Source organism: Knufia obscura (genome assembly GCF_036327395.1).
Source record: "Knufia obscura strain CCFEE 5817 isolate CBS 148926 chromosome Unknown scaffold_12, whole genome shotgun sequence".
NCBI lineage: Eukaryota > Fungi > Ascomycota > Eurotiomycetes > Chaetothyriales > Trichomeriaceae > Knufia > Knufia obscura.
Window position 1 is genome coordinate 534838 of NW_027042698.1, and position 14101 is coordinate 548938.

Sequence of the window (14101 nt, forward strand, 5' to 3'; positions counted from 1 at the left end):
TTGATTGATGTGTGTCGGTATACTCGAGAGGTGGTAGGGACACTCAGCTATGAGCAGATCTATCGGAGATTGGTACATGGAGGAACGTTGGCGGCCTTGCGCGAATGCAACGGTCGTCCGAAGGAAGGCGTAACAGCGAATAAAATGTGGTGACTAGTCCTGGGAGGCACATCCTCGTAAGTAGGTGGCTTGTCTATCAACAAACGAGCATAACACTTGCCATATCACACTTTGCCAACGAAACACGTCTTTCCTCAAACGAGGCACCCACCATATATCTCAGTTTGAAGTATCTTATGATCTTCCTATTCTGTCCGTTCACCACCACGACTTCCAACTTGCCAGAGCATCAGAACCTAAATCACCAGACCGGTGCCCGTCTATCTACTCACGTCCTACCTACCTCCAAGCAACCAAGGCATCCACAATGGCCAAACTCACCGACCTCCCACCCGAGCTCATCAGGATGATCATAGAAGCTACCCTGAGACCAGACTTCTTTGATCCTCGAACAGGGCAATGCTGTGCTGTTCCCTTACTGGAGTCGTGTCCTTACATACAGAGCGTGGGACATACTATGAGCTTTGTCAGACTTCACGATAAGTGGTATAAGGAAACGCATCCAAGGTCGTACTGGAGACTAATGAAGAAAGCAAGAAAGGACGTGTAACGAGGATGCGTTGCGGTTCGGAAGCGCTGAGAGGGCGCTGGTATACGACTCGGATGATTGTTTATTGGATGCAGGGGCGGTATGTGGGCTTTTAATGGAAGGGTGCTGGTGATGATTTCTGTCAAGAATTCCGAGGGGTATAAATCTCTGAATATGCTGCGTACTTGTGTTCATGGTGAGAAATTGTACATAGATCGCGAACCAGAGAATCATGGCTCCGGTCTAGTGGAAAATGCTGTTGGTAATGGAGCTGGAGGCCGGGTTTGTGTGCTATAGCAACGAGGACAGGATGCTCAACCATGGCGACAGAGTGACATTACTGAAAGACCAGTGCACTCATGATAGCTTCGAGGACTGCGTGAACCATCCATCTTCACTTGGGCGGAAAGGCGCAAGTGCTTGCAGCAGCCACGTCCCATATCACGCTCGGATGTCACTGGCACCCACCAAGGCAAACCCTTCATGTACTTGTGGTTTCTTACACTCTTGTTCAAATGGCGTTGGAGTACACCACACTTTTGACTCTTTCCGACATTTCGATCCTTTGACAAGAAACACCTTTCCACACCCAAGATTGCCAACACCTGCCAATCAGCACAGAAGGCAAGACCTTCCAATGGCCAAACTAACAGATCTACCAACCGAAATCATCCAAATTATCATCTGCACCATGCTCAAAGCAGAAGTTGCCTACACACCAGACTTCCAGAGCATCGAGCAATACCGACAAGTCTCGCAGACGAAAGTGGACAACATATGGCACTTTATGCTAGCGTCGAGGCGTTTTCTTGACATTGGACGGGACATGACGGAGACATATGGCAATACGCTGGGCAAGGAGGAGATGAATGACCTGCAGATGGCTGTTTCGTTCGCGGATATGGAGGTCGCAGAGGCAGAGATGCGTGCAGCGGGGGTAGAGTTTGGTGGTCGTACATAATGAGGTGGAGGATGTCGGATATCGGAATCCTCGAGTGTGGTAGTTGCTCGCTGCGGCGTGTCGTTGATAAACAACTGTTCATGTCACAAACTTCCCACTGTCACTCCTCTCGCGCGCAACCTGTTGCCGTTCGCTAAACTTGACGTTAAAATTGAGCTGCTTGACGAACCACGCATTATGCAGCTTCCACTCCTTGCTTGGGTCGTCAAGCTCAACATTGAACCGTGTCAAGAAGTTCGGCACAAGCTTGTATACTTCCAGCAAGGAAATGTTCTTGCCGATACATGTTCTCGATCCTGCTCCGAACTGAAACATGGTGGCTTCCATCTCCTTCCTCTGTTCTGTACTTGCGTCGAGCCAGCGCTCCGGAATGAAGTCGTCAATCGGGTACTTCTCTGGTGCCTGTGACGGACAGAAAGTAGGCTCGTGACGGTGGATGACCCACGCTGAGCAGCCGACAATTGTACCGCCAGGTATGTGTCCCTTGCCGATAGTGATGCCGCCGGACGGAGTGATTCGTTCGAGCGGCAGACCAGCAGCGGGATGTAGACGGAAGGACTCTTTGATCACCGCGTCCAGGTATGGCAACGTTTGACTTTCAGTCCATGTAATCAAAGCATTCTCAGCTTTGCCAACCCTGCCCTCGCGCAGCGCGCCATCGAGTTCGTCCTGCAACTTCTTGTAGCATGATGGATGCTTGACGAGGAAGTAGAATACCGCTGCTAACGATATGGCGGTGGTCTCGGATCCGGCGAATGCCATGGATACAGCCATTGTGAGTACACGCTGATCAGTCATGAAATCTGGTCTTTGAGCTTGTGCTTTGAGGAACATAGATAACAGATCGCCGCGACCGGGTGTTGCAGCGCCGGAGGGCACTTTCTCGCCCTTGTCATGAGATATTTCTGACATTCGCTCGGACATCCGTGCTTTCGCAAAGTTGGTGATCGGGAAGGCAAAGGGCTTGAAACCTAGTTTGTCGAGGGTGAGTACTATGGGATTCTTGAGGACAAGGAGATCCAGGAAGGGCATTTGACCGATCTAGCACAACGAATACTGTCAGTATGCAGGATGATTAGTGAAGCGTGGCACCAGGAGAGCTTACCGGAGCAACGTAGCTGAACAATCGTCCCAGATACGCAATCATTCCGTCCACGTCCTCGTTTTTGTCGACGAAACCATGCTGCTTGCTGTAGGTGATCTGGCCGATAACATCGAAAGCGAAGTATTGGAGCCACAAGGCGAAGTCGCAGACTTTGCCCGATGCGGCGTAGACCTCTCTGGTGCGTTCCAGGAACAGCTCGATGACTTCGTTGACCAGTGGCTCGTATTGGACGAGTGCACTCATGCTAAACGCGGAGTTGACTGACCGTCGGAGGTTGGCATGGTAGGACTCGTCTGTGGTGCTAAAGAGGGAGGGGAGACGTTTTCCTTGAGAGACTGCTTGTTGTGGCGGATAGAAGCCAGACTAGCATAACCGTCAGTATATATAGTAGTTCATTCCATGGCACATACCTTGACAAAACCCTTGTTCAAGCCATAAATAGTCTTGATAGCTGCTGGGTCAGAGAAGGAGAGGGTGTTGGGACCCAGCCTAACGATATCGCCATGCCTCCGATGGAGCTTGACGTGTGTTATATCTGGCCTTCTATTCCATACGTCCACGAACCGCCAGACATCTGAGACACGTGCTAAGGCTGGCCCAGGATACCTGTGAAGACCTTTGTTGAAGTAGTTTGATGCAAGGTACGCGATTGCAAACACAGGGAGGACAAGATGCCAGTAGTGGCCGACAGTAGATAGTATAGACTCAAGCATCGTGGCAGTCGATGTAGTACAGTCACAGGATAAAGATACAAATGACAAACCTATGGTGGTTCCCAGCATGGACGTAGCTATATCTATTACCTACCGGAACCTGAACCGGACTTACCATGCATGCTGAGCCTTGGACTCGGCAGTTCAATTCGTGTAGCACAGCAGCCAGATCTCGTAACCAAGATACAGTGTGATCGTGGAAGGCTGGCCTCATACCTTCGACGTGACTGGCCCGGACACAATCTGATGGGTAGCTGGCGCTCATTTCGGCGATTCGGCACTGACAACTTCGGCTTCATGACAGTTGCAACGGACAGGCGATGGAGTCGGAACGCCCGTGGGGAACCATGGCAAGGAAAGGAGAGGTTTGATATGAATTCCTGGAGCACAGATTGGATGCCAGTAGAGGTCATCCCGGCAGTTGCAGGGCCAGCATTTGCCGATGGACATTGTTGCCTCAGGCTGCTACTGCATAACGCCATGAGCAGATCTGTCGGAAAGCGCGACTACTCGGGCGAGTTAACGTTGATTCTGCCTCTTGTGTGGAAAGAGGTATAGCAGGACTCTTATAGTAAAGACTTGGGCAGACGCATGAATGTGTTTCTCGGAAACATAGTGGGGTCGCCGTCAAGCAACGAAACTTGCAAAGCTCTTTGCCCTAAGACATTGCATTTCACCTTTAAAAAGAAGCAGCATAGTGATCAGCCAGAGATAAATTATGGACAATTCATTTCAATTGAGCAAGCTATGACACTCAACATTCGAGATTCAGAAGTCTCGAATTGATGTAGGACAGATTCCCACCTTATGCAAATCGAAATGCTCTCTTCTCCTAGACGTGCAGAGCAAAGCCGATAACACGAGAGAGAAATGCCATCCTCAGATCCAACTTGAACTGGCTGGAAATTCCAGTGATCATGGCTGAAAAGCATTCACATGCTTTTGCTTGTGATACATTTTGGTGTAGCGTATTTGATGAAGGAAGTTTGCTCCGATCGTGTTTGTCGAACAGGATGTAGATGCTGCGATTGCAGACTTGGCTTGTGCGCCGTAGCGACTTCTCAGGAATGGGCCGTCTGAGTGGTGTAAGAGACAACTTACTTCCCGCCCAGAGCAGGGAAAGCAGAGTTATCAGAGACAGGTACTGGTGGGCCACTGGCATCAGAGCGACCACGTCCTCCTCTTCCTCCTCCGTAAGAGCCTCTATCTCCTCGGTCTCCGCGAGGACGGAAGTCACCTCGACCTTCGCCACGGCCACGGCCACCTCGTCCTTCACCTCGACCTCGACCACCACGGCCACCGCCTCGGGACTCTCGTGGTGGTTCCTTGAACGCGTAGTCGATGTCGAGGACCTGCTTCTTCTGGACTCTCTCACGCTCACGCTTGGCCTTAGCTTCGCCGATGAAGTAGGCTTCTGATTCGTTGTCTTTGCTGAGAGCTGCAGCGTTCTTCCATTTCTTGTTCTCTTTGGCGCCCTCATTTGGAGCACGAGCTTCTCTAAGACCCAAACCTTCCATTTTCTTTTGAGCCTGCTGTTCGAGGTATTCAGCATAGGACATGCTTGTGTCTTCTGGCTCCGGCTCGGGTTCTGGGATCGGTTCGGCAGGAACAGCGGCGTCTTCGGCAATTTCTTCCTTCTTGTCGTCCTGGGCAAGTTGTTCGCCGAGCTTCTCGTCTAATTGCTCTCCTTCGCCGGTCTGGTGGCCCCATCCTTGACCTACTTGCTTCTGGTGTTCACTGAGTCACTATTAGCTGACGTATCTTCACGAAGTATGATTAGCATACGCATGACCAGTTCGGTTCACGTGTCGGTCACCACCTCGTCGTGGACCTCCTCGACCTCGACCACCACGTTGAGTGCCTGGACCAGAGTCGCGACCTCTCACGGTGCCGTCGGAGCTGTCGGGTGGGTTATCGCGGTTCAGGTTGGCTGCCAGGCCCTCTGGTCGGTTTCGGCCGTTGGTTCGATCGCGGAAGCCTAATATCACTTAGTCGAGTTCATTGGCGCTTTCTGTAACCACTGTCTCTTACTTCGCTGATCGTCCGTGAAACCACCGCCTCTTCGCTCAGAGGTTCGTGGAGCACCTGTCGCCTCGGTCTTAGGCGCATCACGCTTTCCAGATCGAGGCTGTGTCTTCTCGACAGTCTTTGTTGGTGGCTCGGGCTCCTTGTCCGAGTCATACTCGTGGTCATTGCCTGTACTGTGTAAGTGAAGGTTCGTTAGGCGTAGGTTTGGGTCATGGAATACCAAGGAGCTCGAAAAGGTTCTACCACAATACTATTAGCATAATATCCCAAAAGAAGCACAACCTTGAGCAGCGCATCACTGCTGGCACACGAATCTTGCTTACCTTGCTCTTGACGTCCGACATGACGCCGAGAAGAGCGCCTTCCTCGAAGGCTGGATTTATATCCTACTCAACTCGTTTGTAGATTTGGGAAGTTCTCGACGGTGACCTTGTCCGAAGTACAGGACAATGTCTGGTCGAGATAGGATGAATGATCGGTACTCGATTGGCTGCGTAATGAGCTTCAGAGATAGCTACGCATATGGTTCCAATTTTTGGCTACGGAAGTGTGACGAATTGTGCCAAGCCTATGTCACGTGCGGCAACATTCAGCTCAGTCATGGCGGTGATCTTACTGGCATCAAGTACCCCTCTCGAGACCTGGCACCCTGGGTCAGTAGGTTGTCTGACCACTGCGAGGACAAAGTGTATGCAGTACTCCTTGTACACTGCGCTGACGCTACAATACGCATGGAATAGAGGCACGACCCGGTGGGAAACTGATATTATTCTGTACGCAGGTATTCCTTCAGAGTCAGAACATCTCATTGTGGTGGTCTTGAGACCCGACATACAATATAGCAACGCTTTCGTCATTTCTCTCCTCATTTTCACAGTGACCGACCGCCAATTCCCTTGAAAGGTGAACTCGGCCATAACGCCTTCGCTAACTTGCTCAAAGACGTTTTCGAATATGCAGAATATATGGACAATCGAACGCCTATGGTTGCATGACCACAGGCTCAGTGCAGCATCACCTTCGCTGTCCCTGCAGCCCACCAAAAGGATTCGGAAAGTGCATTGATGCCGACAAGCCAAATGGGTCAGCATCAAGCATAGGGTCATAATCGAAAGGCAAAGAGGACATCTGTCCTCCTGCATCGCTCGCAGTGGTAGCAGTCGTTGGTGGAGAAGCTTGCATACCCATCCCAGCACCACCTGCATTCTGAGGCGGCAGCCTGAAGTTAGGGATGAAGCTATCTGGATCCACGTCTTCGCCGTCAAGGTCGTCAAGCATATCAACTTGAGCGTCGTACTCCTGGTCTGTACTAACGGATTCAGCCTAGGACGAACAGAGTTCCCGAGCAGGATGTGGAAGGATGGGATGGGGGTAGACTTGCCGAGCTGATCATAGTGCTTCTGAAACGAAGTTGGGTAGTAGTTTGCTTGAGTCTGCGAGACTGGTACGTGCATCGAGCGCCGTGAGTAGGGCTGACCCATCGTATGCGCGGACATGCTTCGGCTATGGCTCCGCTGTTGTTGTTGCTGCTGCGGCTGTTGGAAAGCAGCCTGAGGCATTGGCTGCATTTTTCGCTGCTGTGGGTATTGCTGTCGTGGTTGTAGATCGGTTGATGGCGACGCTATACCTTGCATTGGGAACCCGGGCGACCTCGTCGTGGAAGGTGAAGAATGTTGCGACGGAGGTGTAGGCTGTACAAGTGGTGAGTTCACAGTGTCCCCCATCGCATTTGCGCGAGTTTGGCCCACAGTTTGTATTGGCGGGGGCGCCATAGCTGGTCTTTGTCGCGCAGCAGACCGTTGTCGATTCATCATTGCTTTCTGCATCGGCATGCTCTGGGACCCCACCCCTCTCTGCCGAATAGGTCCCAGGTGAGGACTACCCTTGAGACGTAGCTCACCCTGAACGTCAATACCTGCGTAATCTCAGCCAAGAAAAACTTAGAAATGCAGACAATCATCATTACCTTTCTCTAAGAGAATTCGCTCGAGCAGAGAGTTCTTGTATCTCAGCATTAGGCATTCATCTGCGGCGGTGCGATGGCTTTGCTGTAGATTTGCCAGGTTCTCCTCATGTTGCTGGATAGTGGTTTCGAGCTGCTTGATGTACTCGGTGCGACGCTCACGGAAAGCAGCTTGTGCTTGGCGGTTGCGTTGCTTTCGCTCCTCTGATGTAGCATATATCTATGTGATGGTCAGTCATGGCAGGCGGCCTTAGTCTCAAGCACATACAGGCTTACGACCTCCTTTCCTCTTCGGTATGGGGGGCGGGTTTTGTGATGTAGAAGCACCTTCGTTGGGTACGGTCGCACTATCCGGCTCAGGTGATAGCGATTCGGAGTCTGGGGTAAGAGCTTCCTCTAAAGGTTCATCTTTGAGTATGACATTCTCGTTATCGGTGTTCGAGGTTGTCACGTCGCTTGTGGCCATGGATCCCATTCCAAGCAAGATCCAGAAACCGAACTAATGCGTGGTACCTGGCATAAGCGCAAGACAAGGCTGCTGCAATAAAGGGGTAACGAGGCGCAAGGCAAAGGATAGACACGGGTACTGAGCTGGTTATCGACGTCTGTGTTGGTCGACAAAGATACTGACAGAACAAAACTGAGATAAGGAAGTTCTGTCAGGTAATGAAAAGGCCCAAATCAAAGAATTAGTGAGTAATGGTATGAGCTAAGAAAATTTGCATGGCCAGGTAGCTTGGATACTCAAAGAGTGGATGGAATATTTAGAAGAGGGGCCATGCTCCTACCAGAGTCGTTCAAAATACGACTTGCTTCTTCAATTGCACGCATTTCTGCAACAGGCGAGGGCATATTCAGCCACCATTTCCGCGATCAAGGCCGTTGCTTTCTAAGGTTAAAGTGATGCAATCGGAGTTTCCACCCCTCCTACATCCATGAAATTCTTTTCCGGTCACGGCACCCAGAATTGATTCATCCTCAGTACATACCTTGAAGGTCTTCGCATTTGCCTGCCGACGACGTTTCGCTCGGTGCGCGCTGAGTTCCGACCTATGTGTCCCGGAAAGTCCTGGAATGATCTGCTGAAACTGGCAAGCTCAAGCTCCAATTCATGCCAAGGATTGATGTCGACAGCCCACGCATCCTGGTCGTCCATGCGCTGGTGAAAATTTTCGTGCGGAGAGCACGCAAAAGGTTTCCTAAAGCAGCATGGTCGACCTCGCTAGCAAGCCTCAGCCGGAGGCAGAACCAACATCAGGCTACCTCCATCCAGTATAGTATGGCCACTTCGTTCTCAGCTTTCTCCGTGGAAGCACATCTTCCGAAGAAACTCATCCCGCTGTTTTAGATGAGAGTCGCAAGAGCCTGATGAGTTTGGACTTCTTTTGATTCTGTCGATACCACCGAAAGATCTTCATGATGAGCACGAGGTTAACCTGAAATCTACTTCTTTACAGTGCGGATCAATAGTGCGTGCAACTCTACGAGATCGAACAACATCGCTGTCTCTCGCTTGGCTTGAGAGTCGAGCAGATGCTGGATCGCCAGAAATGGGTGAACGGTGAAAATGCGGCCCGCTTCCTGAACATGAAAGAGGACCAGCTGACCACGGTCGCTTGCGTGGCTGAAAACCAAGCTTCACAAGGCTGAGGACGCCAGACATCGAGCCTGATCTCCTATGCGGCCGGCACCGACCTATCATCAATGGGACCGCTTCCGGTTCGTACAAGAAGCAAACGTGCCTCGTGTTGTTGCAGCTGTTGGTGAAGGCTTGAAGAGACAAAAGAGCATATCAACGGGCATGCTTTTGGTTCTATTTGGATCTGTCTGTGCCGTTGGGGTCCTTTTCATGATTCCCCGATCGAACTTTGCGCGACGATCTCGTGCTGATTCCAAAAGTCATTTCAGTGTCGACATGTGCTTTGAGTACCTTCTGCCAGCACTGGTCCTTCGCGACAGCTAAACATGTGTGTGCGCTACAAATGTGGACAATGCAGCAGTCGCGGTTTCCCATTGAGATACGTTTGAAGCTGGGTAGGCAGGTACACTGCCTAACCGTGCCTGCTTCGCAGAGGATGCAAATTGCTCCTGCAGTGTCTCGAGCTGCGTTATTGCGTATTTCGAACTAACCTGCGACTGGGACAGCCGTAACAGCATGCTAATCACGTCGTTCGCTACGGACAGTATGATCGTGTCCCTCTCTTAAGTATTGTTCAGCTAACTGGATGCATGATGAAAACTCCTTGTACGCAGGACGCCTACATTCCATTTCAATCCACTGACGTTGATAGCCACGGCCAGAAAATCGGACACATTCTTACGGGCAAAGTCGAGCACACAGTCAAGAGCATCTGAGTCGACAGTGCGTCCAAAACTTGTCAGTAGTGCACAACACGCGAGAATTGAGAGCGAGTCGTCCACTTCTACCGAAGCATTACGGGAACGACTAAGCCGATTGTTTAACGAGGATGCCAAACCCAAGAAGAGGAAGTCTACTGACCTGGCAAGCGCCATAAATATCACTTCGGCCGAGCACCAGAAGCCTGACACCGAGGCCAATCACAATGAGAAGAGGAAGGGTTCCATATCAGGACTTCGCTCAGGCACTGCAAGCGTTCACAGTCTACCTCTGAAAGACGTCCCAGATCGTAAGTCGTCCCTAGCCACATCGAGACAAGCAAGCCTGCAAGACTTCCCTTCTTGGAGGCTGCCAGGTCCAGCAGCCGCAGGACGCTTTGTTCCACCTCGCGGTAGAGCAGAGTCGCCCATCAAACGATCAGTCGCGAAAGATGCTGTTTCATCCGACGCCCTTCGTCCCTCACCATCTCGCACGTTCATCCGGCCGAGTCCACCTCTGAAACTTCTTGATCACGGTAACCTCACTCATCGACGTCTGCAACTATCGACAGACCTCAAAGCTCCGCTTTTTGTAGGAGGAGGAACAGTTGAAGGTGATATTAGGTTGATTATCGATCAAGGCGAGCACGCAAGAGACAGGTCGAAGTCATTGCTCATCTCCAAATTGTCAGTCGATGTTCTTGGTATAGAAGAAATAAGCGATGGTCGGAAATAGGTCTTCTTGGCTCTCGCATCCGAGCTGTTCGATGAGAAGCATCCTCCGCCGCCCACGATATGTGCATCCAGAGAGGCTGAAAAGGGTCCTGAGCTCTTTTGGAAGACAAAGCCTGGCATTGCATCAATACCATTTTGCATCAACCTACCCCTCAATCTTGGTCCACCACCATACACCTCGAAGCATGCTTCCATTCGATACGTTCTCTTACCTACTCTCGTCCTCAAAGCCGGTGAAAAGCGAAGTGTGGTCAGTCAGCTCTGCAGCATTCAGATGTTAACCGTCTTCGACCCTCACAAGGCACTTGCAAGCCTGCCAAAGCCGCTTATCGCCATGGAGTCTTTAGACTTGCCGAACATACCCGGACCACAATCTGTGAAACTGACAGCTGGTCTACACCGCCAGACGTGGGTCAGTGGCAATTCCGTATTTGTGGACATTCACATTATCAACAAGTCTCAACGGACTTTGAGGAAGCTGGAACTGCAGCTTCAAAGATCGACCTTATGGTATGAACATGCTGCTGCCGGCACTGGCGACAAGAATGCAAATCATCTGCGGCTGCCCAAGAAACAGGATCATGATATCGTCAATTCAACAGTCGTCAAGAAAGCGACAAAGGAGTGGAAGGGAACACCACCAAACACATCGGAGATCCGGACCTGTCACATTCAGATCCCACAAGGACACGTCACGGTCAGTACAGGCCGCTTCTTCGAGGTAAGGTATTTTCTGAACATTATTGTCAATGTCGCAATATTCAGATCCTTGATGGTGCAGCTTCCAATCACACTGATACACATGAATTCGCTGGACATCATGCCAAACGCTTTGGCACAAGTGGCGGCGTCGATCGAAGCAAAACGATCGAAGACGCTGCCGCAGGATCCTTCGCACCTGCTATACCAGCCGTATCACCAAGGCCAAGCATTTGTTGCACCTCAGAAGCGCAGCCTAGAGCAAGCGCGAAAACGCAGAGGAAGCACATCTAGTGCGGGGCTGGAAGAATTGAAGCGTGAGCTCGACACATCGCCTCGAAAGCACAAATACCACCATCAATTCCACAAACCGCACAAGTCGGATATGACAGGCCTCGTTGCTCGACCTAGCCTTGAGCCAACAGGCCACCATCACGGCAAGCATAGCTTGGACATCGATTGCTACCACTGCCACTTGCTGCATGTCGAGCATGACGGACGACCTGCAACGGGACGTTCGCAGGCCGGACCAAAGCTGCCACGATTGCAGGTTTCTACATCTGGTTTGGGCTTCACAGAAACAGAGTTCTCTGACTTCTCGAGCTCAGATCCGCCATTGAAAAAAGTGATGCTCAGCGAGCAAGAGCGAAGGATGGTCAGCCAGCAAAGAGAGTTACAGAAGAGGAAGGAGTACAATGAGCTGCAGCGACGAGAGACGGCAGCTGGGAGGCGACGCTCTTCTGAACGACGATCAGACAGGCAGCCTGCAACCAATCCATCAGCACTCCTTGGTGATCAGATCCGTCGAGCAGATCCTCGTGTCCTCGAAAAGAGAGCATCAAGCCGTAAGCGAAGCAAGACGCTCGAGTCCGCACTTCACCCAGCTGTGAACCCGAATGTGCAGCGAGAGCCTACCAGCGCTCGAAGAAGGGCAAACACAGGTTCAGACTTGTATAAAGGACCGCTGATTCCGCCAGAGCAGTTCTATCATGGTGTGACGTTTCCGCAGGACCCACCGGGTCTGAAGAGGATCTCAAGCAAGAAGAGAGGAAAGATGCCGGCTGATGAGTCTGGCCCTAAGAGAGAGAAACAGTTGAACAGGTCTCAGTCTAGACATCGAGCTGGGGCTGGACTAGAGAGGACCAATACGGATTATTTGATGCGCTGATCAGAAGATCATGCGGTCGACTTGTTGTTCCACGAAGCAATATCCGTGGACTGTATGGTTTGGAGTTGTGCGGAGGCTTTCAGTATGCGTCCAGGAATATCTTGAACATGGCATTGGTTATTCAGCAGGTTGAATAAGTCGTCAAGGCAAGTCGTGGAATAATGAGCTATGTTAGCTGATACCGATAGAGAATAGCAAATTCCAATGCATGCCATAGGTTGTTTCTTCGGCTCGTAACGTTGGAAGATTTCTGTATGAGACCGGATCCGAGGCACCTCTTGCTTCGCTGTAATGTGATGATTCACTGTCTGATCATTATCATTTCATCGTTGTACTTCGTCATGTGATCACAACCTGTATCAAGCAGAAAACACCCTCTCCTCAATCACACGCAACCTATCAACTAGATCTCGAACCATAACCTCCTCCCCATCCTCATTCACCATCAACAGTCTCTCCACCTCATGCATCCGTACATGAGGTTGCTCTGTCTCGTTTCCGACGACTGAATCTCCGTGGGTAACAGTACGAGTGTGAGTTCCATAGACAACCGCGCGATCAATCGTGCCATCGTAATTAATCCTCAGTATACCGAGTGTTTGATCCGCCCAGATGATTTGTAGTTGGCGGGCGTCGTTGGTTGTGCGGGTTAGGGACTGGACGTTGTATTTTGCTTCTGGCTGGGAGATGGGGTTGAGTCGGGGGGAGGAGGGGCAGGGGGAGGCGCCTTCGTTGCTGGCGGCTTGGTGTGAGGAGTCCTGCAGGTTGAGTTCGTGTCTGAGGTGGTTGATGCTTTTGACGCGGTTGCGCCAGCTCTGGAGGTCATCTCTTAAGGTTTTCACGAAGGTGTGAAGGTTTTGATTATTGCCATGTATGTTGTTGTGTGTGGTCGCTGTTGATGTGGTTGTTGGTTCTGTACTTGAGGCGTGCGAGATTGTGTTGCTGTTCGTGTTGCCATCAGTGTTGGCATGAATGTCCTGTGTTACGTCGATGCCGGAGTCGTCTTCGAAGGGTTGACTTTGACTGCCTTGTCTTGTGCTGTTTGCATTGTCTACATCCATACCCATGTTTTCGTCGCCGTCGCGTAGTGCGTCGGGTAGCGGGAGATATTGCTCTGCGTAGCCGTCCACATCGATGTGTCCTGGGATCGTGTGGTGGTGGACCTTGAGGTATGTCCTGCCTTGGTGTTGGAGGCGTCTGAGCATAACGAAAAATGTGTTCTCGGTTCCATCTTCTGGTCCAGCTGGGTGCTGCTGCTGCATCTCTGCACGCTCATCTCCATTGTCTGTCTTCGTCGCAACCTGTCCACTAGCAAACCTTGCCGGCGCAAGATCAAATCTCACACCCACCATCGCCGCCTCACCCCGTCTCTCCGGCGCCGGATCCGTAAACGGGAAACTCGTCACACCCATCGCAAGTCTATACACCTTCGTATCGTTCTCGACCTTCTCTCGCGCAATAGCTTCCTCCAGCTTCTCCTGCAGTTTGTCGTTTCCATTTTTGCCGGACTTGCGATCATGGACATGTTTTTGGACTCTGGTGGATCCGAGGAGTGCGGAAGAGAGCTGGTTCTTTTGCTTGTGTAGATTGGCGATTTGCTGGCGGACTCGCTGGATTTCGGCGTCGAGGTGGGTTTCGAGATCTATGTTGCGGGTTTGGGAGACTGGGGATGGGGGTGGGGGTGGTGAGGAGGAGAGCATGGTTGGGATTGTGGTTGATGGATCGATCATATATAGGGAGCAA

General features: G+C 51.3%; 6 protein-coding genes across 6 annotated transcripts; 2 read left to right on the top strand and 4 right to left on the bottom strand.

The window, feature by feature from the left end:
• Positions 1–1164: 1164 nt before the first annotated feature.
• PMZ80_008972 (uncharacterized protein) lies at positions 1165–1610 on the top strand (the record flags this gene model as incomplete). The annotated part of the gene is made up of 2 exons (XM_064877368.1): positions 1165–1169; positions 1244–1610. 2 exons carry the CDS (start codon positions 1165–1167, stop codon positions 1608–1610), a joined length of 372 nt encoding a protein of 123 aa, XP_064726870.1.
• A 78-nt stretch (positions 1611–1688) lies between these two features.
• PMZ80_008973 (uncharacterized protein) lies at positions 1689–3428 on the bottom strand (the record flags this gene model as incomplete). Its single annotated transcript, XM_064877369.1, has 3 exons — positions 1689–2651; positions 2716–3078; positions 3126–3428. The coding sequence occupies 3 exons, from the start codon at positions 3426–3428 to the stop codon at positions 1689–1691; spliced, it is 1629 nt and encodes a 542-aa protein (XP_064726871.1).
• Positions 3429–4525: 1097 nt separating this feature from the next.
• Positions 4526–5800, bottom strand: PMZ80_008974 (uncharacterized protein; the record flags this gene model as incomplete). The annotated part of the gene is made up of 5 exons (XM_064877370.1): positions 4526–5165; positions 5214–5406; positions 5460–5624; positions 5677–5695; positions 5780–5800. The coding sequence occupies 5 exons, from the start codon at positions 5798–5800 to the stop codon at positions 4526–4528; spliced, it is 1038 nt and encodes a 345-aa protein (XP_064726872.1).
• Positions 5801–6470: 670 nt separating this feature from the next.
• PMZ80_008975 (uncharacterized protein) lies at positions 6471–7885 on the bottom strand (the record flags this gene model as incomplete). Its single annotated transcript, XM_064877371.1, has 4 exons — positions 6471–6765; positions 6834–7371; positions 7423–7639; positions 7688–7885. 4 exons carry the CDS (start codon positions 7883–7885, stop codon positions 6471–6473), a joined length of 1248 nt encoding a protein of 415 aa, XP_064726873.1.
• Positions 7886–9651: 1766 nt separating this feature from the next.
• Positions 9652–12358, top strand: PMZ80_008976 (uncharacterized protein; the record flags this gene model as incomplete). The annotated part of the gene is made up of 3 exons (XM_064877372.1): positions 9652–9664; positions 9711–10348; positions 10493–12358. 3 exons carry the CDS (start codon positions 9652–9654, stop codon positions 12356–12358), a joined length of 2517 nt encoding a protein of 838 aa, XP_064726874.1.
• Positions 12359–12717: 359 nt separating this feature from the next.
• Positions 12718–14058, bottom strand: PMZ80_008977 (uncharacterized protein; the record flags this gene model as incomplete). The annotated part of the gene is made up of 1 exon (XM_064877373.1): positions 12718–14058. The coding sequence occupies one exon, from the start codon at positions 14056–14058 to the stop codon at positions 12718–12720; it is 1341 nt and encodes a 446-aa protein (XP_064726875.1).
• Between the last annotated feature and the right edge of the window lie 43 nt (positions 14059–14101).